At 35.3% G+C, this 10,781-nt stretch overlaps 1 protein-coding gene across 1 annotated transcript; it reads left to right on the top strand.

Moving 5' to 3' along the window:
* The first annotated feature begins 8,134 nt into the window (after window positions 1–8,134).
* Window positions 8,135–9,286, top strand: LOC105976478 (uncharacterized). The gene is made up of 2 exons (XM_088820068.1): window positions 8,135–8,201; window positions 8,701–9,286. The coding sequence occupies exon 2, from the start codon at window positions 8,722–8,724 to the stop codon at window positions 9,121–9,123; it is 402 nt and encodes a 133-aa protein (XP_088676194.1). The 5' UTR covers window positions 8,135–8,201; window positions 8,701–8,721; the 3' UTR covers window positions 9,124–9,286.
* Window positions 9,287–10,781: the final 1,495 nt, after the last annotated feature.

Here is a 10,781-nt window from a genome sequence, read left to right as displayed (position 1 = left end):
GTTGGACTCAATCGTATTGACTTCTAATTATGAAAAAAATAAATATTTTTATCTTTGACCTTTTATTCAAAGAACTCGAGTGCACGAGCAGTGTGACCCTCGATGGTTCAGTGTAAGCTAGTCGTGGGTCCACAACTCTTAGTGGTTTAAACTCGTCCCTAGAGTTATAATTAAGATGAAGCTCGTTTCAACTTAATCACCCAACGAATCAAGATTGGCTTCTAGCAACTATGCATCATGATTTCCTGGATACAAATGAAGTGCCTGAAAGAACCGTGTAATATAGTTAACGTACAGTACGATCCCCTCGATACATATGTCCCGATTGAACTAGAGGCATTGGTTCATCGAGACCTCCTTTGTAGTTCAATAACACTGCGATCGTTCTAAGAGTTGTAATCGGTACGTGCATGACTTAGGTAATCAAATTCCCTAATCATCACTTAGTCAGCTCTGGCCAGAGACTTACAGATTACAAACTATGAGAACACGCAGGACATCTACGACTATTCTAGCGATCGAATCCCCGACTACAATGCACAGACCTCCCACTAGATTTCGGACTGCACGAACACTGGCCCTTGGGGCGGTCCTCGGTGGAACTCAGGGACAGGTCACGATACAACTGGTAGTGAAGTCACGGTGATGTCTAGGTCTTAAGGACTAATGGTGTACAACTATATCATAGAGATCTCAACTCAATTATTTAGAACCACTTAGATATTTATAGGATGAGGGAGTTAAGTGAACTCGTCAACTTACGAGCACCCACTCATGTATGGTGATATCACAATACCGTTTAGTGATGAGACACAATACACATAGACTAAGTGCTAGTCTCTTAATGGGAATGGTCGATATCCTCATTAGTGGCGTAACCCTTCGACTATGAACCCGGTTTAATAGTTATAATACTTAAGGAAATATCTCATGATCTTAATAGATCAAATATAAGTAATTGTAATAATTTTAAGGACTATATCTATGCTTGTACAAGGGAAAAATATATAGAATGCCAAGGTGTTTTATCATTATTGCGAAAAAGGATTATTTATTACAAGAATAGATGAAAAGACCACAATCACAAGTGGGCTTGTTGGTCACCTACTCTAACACAAGCACTAGCGAGCTCTTCCTTGCAATTGAAAATGATTAACTAGAGTGCCTCTTGGGAAACACCATTTTTACGATGCGAATTACAAGTATCGAGAAAATTGAAAATGTGAAGATGAGGATCTTCACCTGCCAATCCACTAAATAACCAGTTATTTTGGAGCATCGTCGAGAGGCCTTGCTTGATCTCGAAATTATGGGCCTCGATGGGTGGATATTGAATGCTCCGATGGAATCCATCAAGAGTGGGGACTATGTAGTTCTGAAGTGCTCGCGGCCTAACGACTGGCTGTAGTGGAAGTCATGGGGGTTGTTCTTGGATTTGAATTTCGTCTTCATCGAGAAAATAATCCTCCGTGTCTCTTTGTTGTTCGTCCTCCATTGGATTGTGTGCGCGTTGGAGTTGCCTACCGGCTTGAAAAGTGCGTTCGATCTCGGGATCAAACGATTCTCTGTCGAGATTGAGTCTCCTGCGCATAAAACAGTACCTATAAAAATTTTCGGCGCCACTGCCGCTCATCCCGAAATTTCAAGAAATCCGTCGATGGCTCCTCTAAAATCTTCAATTTGTACTTTTGCTCAGGTTCTCACATCGGCTGTTCCGAAGCCACCACCTGCTTGGTTCAACCCTATTCACCTATCATTTTCGCCTCAACAGTTCACAACTATTGAAAAGGCTCCTGCTTGCTTTTTCTCATCCTTATAGATGGATCTCTCCTCAAACCAATTTGAATACGCTTTAATCATGAAATTCTCCAGAGGTCGTCCAAGCCTCCATGATATTCGTACGAAGATATATCAATACTGGAAGCTCTCAAAAGATCATGTGATAAGTTTGAGTGATCCTCGTCATGTTTGGCTTATTCCAGCCGATTATGACGATATGATTATGGCGGCCTTAGCACGGGACTCTAATCCCATCGGCACCTGATGTTCTGTATTTCTCACTGGACGAAATATTTCAATTTCGATAAAGATAGTACAAGGGTTGCTGCATGGATTCGTCTCCCAAAGCTCCTCTTCTACTAATTTACTTTGCCTTACTTGGAAAGAATTGGTAATTAACTTGGCACTTTTCTTCGAGCAGATGCAAGGAGCATCAAATTTCAAAATTTGATGTGTGCTCGTTTATGGGTAGAAGTTGATGTTTCTACATACTTACCTCAAAGAATTTGGATCGGAGAGTCGAAAGATAAGGGTTTTCGTCAAAAAGTTGAGTATGAAGGTAACATTGGTTTTTGCACACACTCTGGACTATTGGGTGACTTGAACAGTGACTGTAGAAAGAAACAACGGGGGCAGCATGTCTCTCATGGTCGTCGAGTGGATTACGACCACAGCCTCACAAAGAATGGCAACAAAAAGATGGTCGTCTTCGCTCCGAAGATACTGGAAAAAAGGTGATGCAATATAATGAAGGAATGCACCAATCAATCGGAATTGTTTTGGCGAAAAACCTAACTCCAAACCCTAATCTTCCAAGAACATCGTATGCAGCCACTGGGAACGAAAAATCTGAACATGTTAGTATCGAGAATCGAGTTGAAGTATTAGAACATGAGAATGTTGCCCCCGTTGTTTCTTTCTACAATCAGTGTTTAAGTGATGCAATATAATGAAGGATTGAACCAATCAATCAGAATTGTTTTGACGAAAAACCTAAATCCAAACACTAATTAATCTTCCAGGAACATCGTATGCAGCCCCTGTGAACGAAAAATCTGAACATGTTAGTATCGAGAATCGAGTTGAAGTATTGGAACATGAGAATGGTCAAGCGGTTGCCCCGGTGGTCCGAATAACCCAAAAAGCAAACAACGCTATTTCGTCGGAAGTTGAAGCAATTACAAGTCCAATTGGTACAACTCTTCAACGTCTTGACGGGCTGAAATTGGGGCATTTGGTGGTTAAAGATGGGAATTATAAATGTACCGAAAAGGAGTTTATCTCAAATCTAGAATCTCGTTACATAGATAAAGGCTCGATCTCCGATGGCAAACACAAGAAGATAAAGACGAGAAATCTCAAACTTCGGAAGAAGTAGATAAGGTACGAGAATTGGCAGCTGACACCACCGTTCAAGTGCTGTAATTAGCACCAATATATATATATATATATATATATATATATATATATATATATATATATATATATATATATATATATATATATATATATATATATATATATATATATATATTATGTGGCATACATTTGGTGTCTTAAAGAAATTGAAGACCGTAAGAGATGAGCATTTGAATAAATATATCTAGTCATTTGATGTTGCGAAACTTTATGGGTATAAGTCATCTGAGTCAACGTCGGATGATTGGCCGGGAAAAATATTTCTGGAAAAAAAAAGTTTTCAAAAAAAAAAATCAACGTTGTAGACCGTCCGGCGGTCAACGCCAAAATCTAGCAAGGAAAAAAAATTAAAAAAAAAAATTTAAAAAAAATTATTTTCTAAAAAAATGTGATATATTTGTTAAAACACGTGGTCAATGTGCAATATTGATGAAGTTAGTATAATGGATGAAAGTGATGAAAATTATATTATGAGAGATATTTTGGACAAAAGACATGAGGGTGAGTTTATTTGCGAAACCGTTTTTTGTTTGATATATATGACATTTGCCCAAAATTTAAACATTCAGAGCATTCGGTACATAACCTTAATCTTAAGAAAACTAGTATTTTGCCTCGTGTGTTGCACGGGCGGATATTGGAAAAGTAATATAAGATAAGCAAAATTAGAACTTAGTAAACATATATGACATGTACGATAGCAAAACAATGGAACACCGGAAATGTAAAAATTCCAGTAATTGCAATCATAATCTATATATCTATTTTAACAATAAAAGTTAATACACATACGTGTGCTATAAAAAAAGGAGAGAAAATTGGTTCTGCAAAGGGGGGAAAAAGAAGAAAAGAAGAAAAAAAAAAGAAAAAAAAAATAATTAAAAAGAAAAAACAAGCGTGAATTTTTTTTTGAAGTTGATCGAGTTTAGCGGGGAAGTGAAAAAAAGAAGAATAAAAAAAGAAAAACAAAATAATTAAAAAAACGTGCCCTATAAAAATAGGAGATAAAATTTAGTGCTAGAAGAGAAAAAAATAAAAGAAGAAAAAAAAAGAAAATATTTAAAAAAAATGTGAAAAAATTGACCGTATTTAGTGGGGAAGGGGGAAAAAGGAAGAAAAAAAAAGAAAAAGAAAACAATTAAAAAAGAGACATACTATTTCCACCCTCAAAATATCTTATTTCACTACCAAATTAAATACATTTCCCATTTTACCCTTTTCTTCTTCTTTCACCTACATTTTTTTAAAATTTATAAACTATCTACCACTAAACTAATTAAAATTTTATAAAAAAGACCCCCACAATTTTCACTAGAAATCTCACCCTCTCGTGAATAGTACTTTAGTCGGAGAAAAACATTTTCGAAGGTCGAAAAGAGCACGAATTCACGTTTTCTGAGAAATAAATTAAGATTGCTTGTATGAAAGGTCCTGAACTTCCTCCAGAGTTGGTCAGTTTTACACAATATAATTTCGTTTCCTAAAAAAAACAAAATTACATAATTTGTAGGTCATTCATTGGAAGTTTAAATATTTCCTTGCAAAAAATAATAATAAAAAACAAAATAAATCAAATAAAATAAATTAAATTAAATAAATAAAATAGAAATAACTTAGAACACGTGAGGATTAAGTGAATATAAGAAATGATGGTGGATTATAAATTTGAGGGGTATTTATGACATTTAATAATCATTGATGGTGAATTGAGATAATTTGGAGGTGGAAATAGCACCACTCTTAAAAAAACCGAAATGTATTCTAATAAAAAAAAGGAAGAAAAAACAAATAAAGGAAAAAATAAGGGATAATCAGGCAAGAACCCCCTCATCTAGGAAAATGAGTTAAGGAAACACCCCCACCCAAAAATAATTAGAGAAAACCCCCTTAACTAATATCCCACTCAAATGTTATTTTAATAATTCCCAAACCATCCTTATTAATATTAAATCTCATTTTCATGTTTCAAAACCCCGACACATTTCATTTGCCGTTATTTCTTCTCTTTTTCTCATCTTCTCATCTTCTATCTTCTCTTCTCGACTGAAATTCGAAGGAAAAGCAAGACGTCGACCGACGGTGGTGGTGGTGGAAGAGTGTTTGTTACCGCCTCCCGCCGCCACGCGAAGAGTGGTGATGGATCTGTAGTTGGCGGCGGTGGTTTTCACCGACGACGTTGAAGGTGATGACTGGCGCTCGTCGTCGAGGACGCAATGGGTTGTCAATAGCTTGAACCGTTTCTGGTTTTTTTTTTTTTGGACATTGAAATGCTAATTTGTGTTTTTCTGTATAAATTATTTATTTTATTTATTTTATTCTTGTTAGGGATTGGTTGAATAGTCTGGTGTGGCAGCCGTGTGGTGACGACGGGGAGGCAGATTTAGGGTTTTTTGGTGGATCGGGCGGAGGACGACGCGTGTAGAGAAATTCGCGCATGCTGGAATCTTAATCGACTATGTACATTTTCAATAGTCGATTAAGCTAATCGACTATGCTCAGGTAGTCGATTAAGGTTGATCAACTTCCGGTTTTTATTTTTTTGGATTTTTTGTTTATTGATTTCAATTGTATAAATCAATTATAATGTTAGTATATTTTTTGTTTTTGTAAAATGTAGATGATTTTGCATTTTTTTGCAGTTGTGATTTGTTATTTTTATTAGCAGATTCTTAATCGACTATGCTATGTAGTTAGCGGTAGAAATCGGACGGATCGGATCGAAAAAGCTCCAAGACAAAGAATTGGAAGAAGAGAAAGCGAGTGAGGTTTATGGAGCCGTTCGTGTTGGGATTGAAGAATAAAGGCTTAAATCAGTCCTTTGAAGAGTCTGTGGTTTGGAATTGGAAGAAAAGAAAGAGAAGAAGTCGTTGGACAAGTCGAATTCCATGCATCCGAGATTCTCGCCTATTCTGGCAGAGTTTACCATTCGGATTATAACTCTCGCATCTGAAGTCCATTTAAGCCGATTCAAAATGATTCGGAAAGCTAACTGAAAGATCTACAACTTTCATGTTTTGAGCGAAGAGATATTCGAAGTGGAACAGTGTCGAAATTGAGCTTTACTTGCATGCACGTGCACAGCCCAATGTCGCGAGTTAAGAAGGGTGATCGAGAAGTTGACTTGAAGATCAAGTTATTTAATTTACTTATTCACGTTTTTAATTTAGTATTTATTATTTTTTTATTATTTTAAAGTCTTTTATGGTTAGGATTTGCTTATTTACAAGTTTCCTTATTATAGTATAGGTAGGAGTCATTTTCCTTGTGAAAAAGGAGTCTTTTTAGACCTTATAAATAGGTTGCCAATTTGGCTTATTTTATAGGACGAATTTTGATGATTTAATTGAGAATATTCTCTTTGGTTCTTTAAGAACTCTTCGAACATATCGGTGGATCCCGTTTGTTCACCCCGACTTACCAATCGATCTTTCACAATCGATTGTGGCGTCTTCACATACCAAGGTTCTTGCCTCTTTATAGGCAACGGGTCGCGGTTCCACCCCTTTGAATCTTTGTTTTTGGATGTTTTCGATCTTGCTTCCGCGTAGGGTATTAGGGTCTCGTAACGAGTTCTACGGGGTTCGTATCATGAAGACTGGACAATCACTTGCTAGTACGTTCCCGCAGTCGGAACGAATAAACTCCAACAGTGAAGAAAGGACACAAACTGCGATAGACAGCGCTGAGAAATCCTCTGTTCGCCAAAATCATAGAGATTTTTTTTTTTTTGATAGGCTCGAAAAAGAGAGATATGTGAGAGGGGGAGGAGAAGAATTCAAAGAAGGATAGAGAAAAAAAAAAAGAGATTTGAGAATAACCGACTTAGGAAGAAGAAGATGTCGGAAAATAATATAAATTACCACCACCGCGGGGGAGGGAGAAAATTGGGTTGACCGGGGAGGGGGAATATTAGGTGGATTTCATGGATATGATAGAAGAAGATTTATAGAGAAAAGAGTACCACCACCGGGAGGGAGATAATTGGTTTGGTGGTCGTCGGCCATGGAGAAGAAGAGAGGCGGCGGGTAGGTTTTAGGCCATGGAGAAGAAAAGAGGAAGAAGAAGAACGGAAAAATAGAGAAGATACACCACCGGGGTAGGGAGAAAATTCGGGTGGTGTTCATGGAAAAAATAGAAAGAGAAAATTCGGGTGGTGTTCATGGAAAAAATAGAAAAAGAAAGATATTAAGAGTACCACCACCGGGGGAGGGAGAAAATTGGGTGGTCACCGCCATGGAGAAGAAGGCGGTTAGGTTAAAAAATCTGGTACTCTGATACCATATATGAAGAATAGAATAGGAGAAAGAGAGAAATGATAATACGTAATATAATAGAAACCCCATATGGGTTGATTTACATGGAATATATATAGAGAGAAATAAAGCAAGGTAATAGAGTTTCACTAGGTAACTAAATCCTAACTAATCCAGGTAACCGAATCATAATAGAATCCTAATATCCTATAATATCTAATAATATATAATATACTCTAACAATTCCTTAATCGACTATGCTTCATAGCCGATTTACCTTAATTCACTATGCCTCATAGTCGATTAATAAAACTGATACCGGAAAAAAAACGGAAAAGAAAAACGAAAAAAAAAAGATAAAAAGAATTCGGTGATGACCAGATGCGTGACGCAGTGATGATGTGGTGAGTGGGGATAAAACTGGAAAAGATAATAGCTGGAAGTAGATGTGGACTTTTCTCAAATGAAGAGAAATATTTTGGACCTCTTTTGTAATGAGGGGTTTCCCCAAAGAGCGGAAAAATAAAGGAGAAAATAAAGGAAAAAAAAGTAAAAAAGGAAATAAATATATGGAAAAAATTCGTTGGATTAATTCTGAAAACTTGATGAGGGTAAATATCAGTGAACACAAAAAGGGAAGGGCCTAAATAGAAATAAGTAATAATTGTCCAGCACAAGTCGCAAATAAAACCCGTGAGTCCGCCACTTCTCCTCCCCAACTCCACATTGTACAACCGGCCGCCGCTCTCTGTGAGTTTTCATCTCTCTCTCTCTCTCTCTCTCTCTCTCTCTCTCTCTCTCTATACATCTTATTGCATACACACATACGTACACCTCCAAATATATAAATTTTCTCCGTGTTTCTGTACGAGATTGTGGGTTTCTCTTTTAGATTTGGCAGTGCGGTAGTAATTTGGATCTTATTTTTGTAAAATTGTTTTTATTGAAGATGATTTCTGATCGCTTCCTTTGTTGTTAGAGTTTTAAATGGTATCCTTAATTTCATATATTTGAGAAAGGAAAAAAAAAAAAGAATTGGGTGCTTGTAAGATTGTTTACATGACCGGAACTCCTCTTGTGTTTTGTTTAAATGATACCAGCCTCTAATTATTTGAAATAAAAACATTATTTGAAATATAAAGCAGGTCAGGTCATGTTTGCTATATTTGTTGGTAGCTATTCCGTAGATGTTGATGCATTCATACATACGTTTATTTTGGTTGTTTTCTAATTTGTATAACTTATATAGGCAGAGCAATTGGGGGCAGACATGAGTAATGATTATTCGGTAAATAGTGGTCAGTTGGAGGGTTGTAGTGAAGCAAAAGAGGAGAAGGCTATTCAGCTTCAATTAACTGAGAGGTTAAGGGGTCCTAATGATGAATTAACTGAGAGGTTAAAAAGTTCTAATGGATCAAGAAAGCGAGCCGCCAAAAAGAAGGCGAAAGAGAACAAGGCTATTGAGCTTCAATTAAGTGAGAGGTTTATGTATAGGGTGTTTGCCTGGCCTGGGTGGCTTCTTCAGATGACATTGGAGCATAATATGGAGGACAAGGTGCGTGCCGGTGAAATTAAACGAGGTGATTCCGTTATTATTGACCTTGATTCTCATGGGAATTTGGTGGTTCTTCCGGCCCAACAGGTTGACGAACCCGTTGTTGCTGGTCATTGATCTTTCTTTTTCTTTTTTTTTTTTCTAAATCTTTCTGGCTTTGTTTTTCAAGTGACTGGTGTTGAGTCAGTGCAACAATAATGGTTTAGACTATATTTATACTGACTAATGTGCACATTGTACTGTTTTTTTTTTTATCACTATCAAGTTTTATTCTTTCTGATGTGTCTTGTTTGGTGAAACTCCTTATTTCTTATTTGTTTGGTAGAAACATTTGAAGTTTTTTTTTTTCCTCTTCAAGTCTGTTGTGGAGAAATAAATAGAGTTAATTACGAGTTGCATCTGGTGTAAATTTGTGTCAAGCTAATTATGAATTTACAACTTTTATGCGATATATTTTAGTGTTCAAAACTATTAAAAAAAGACATCACCACCGTTCCTGAGATTTTGGGGGTCCCAGGTGAGTTTTGAAGATGGTTGAAAAATGGGGCCCTTTTACAATCTACGTTAAAACTTTTTTTTTCTTTCTAAGAAGATGATAAACTCTATGTTAATTCGTTTTTGTAAGATATATAGCCAAAGGCTAAGGCTATAAACTTTTTGATATAGTTATGTTATAGTTTCCGGGGGTTCACCCCGATTTTTTTTTAAGGGTAATTTTCATTAAGTAGCACTATAACAAGTGTATATATATATAAAATTAAATAGCTAATGAACTATAAATTTAATAATTAGGGGCCCATAATTAGAGGAATTATAGAAACAAGTAAAATTGTTGATCAATATCTATTTATGAGTTATGAATCTGAATAATTATTTATATAATATAATTCTTTTTGAATAAGTACTAATATATATAAAGGGTATAAAAAAATTTGAGGGCCCTAAATTTTTACGTAAATCCAGGGGCCCTAGGCGACCGCCTACTTCGCGTTCTCTCAGAACCGGCCCTGTCACCATTTCAGCTTCTTTTTGTTTTCTATCAGAAAACTTGAGCTATGATATACGATTTTTGGTGATCTCCCTCAACTATTCATAAAGGGGAAATTGCTTAGAGGTCCTATTTCTTGAAGTTATATGGCTAGAGGTCCTATTTATTATATGAATGTAGGCTTAAAGCCCGTTTGGCTAAGCTTATTTAAAATCTTATAAGCTCCTATATCTAATAAGATGATTTAGGAGCTGATAAGTTGTTAGATCTTATTTAAAAAAAAATATTTTTTAAGGTGTTTGGATATGTTGATTATAAGTTACTTTTAGTTTTTATAATTTATTCAGGTGTTTGGAAATAAAAATGTCTGTTCCTCACTATAATGACAAAAAAGTACATGCCGCCATTATAACTGTTAAACTTATTTGACTCAAATATTTTTGTTCCTAAAATATTATTATAATATTTAAAAAATAATTTTTCAAATAAAAATAATAATATAAAATTAATATACTAATATACAATAAAGGTTGTAAAAGAAATATATTTTTTTTATAGATAAAAGAAATATAATTTATTATTGAGATAATAAGAATATTAGGGTGTTTTATATACATATAAAATGTAAATAGAAAACAATTTTTTTTTACAATTATTATGAAATTATATTTTAACTAATAATTAATCATTTAATCTTGATTACAAGAATATGAAAAAATGTGGGGTGGAGGTACTTTTTAAAAACATCTTATAAGTTCCCTAACAACTTATTTTTGGCAAAAATAAG

The sequence above is a fragment of the Erythranthe guttata genome, chromosome 1 (genome assembly GCF_056151865.1).
Source record: "Erythranthe guttata isolate IM_541 chromosome 1, IM_541, whole genome shotgun sequence".
NCBI classification, from domain to species: domain Eukaryota; kingdom Viridiplantae; phylum Streptophyta; class Magnoliopsida; order Lamiales; family Phrymaceae; genus Erythranthe; species Erythranthe guttata.
The sequence above is the reverse complement of the archived record's forward strand: the minus strand, read 5'-3'. Positions and strand labels throughout refer to the sequence as shown.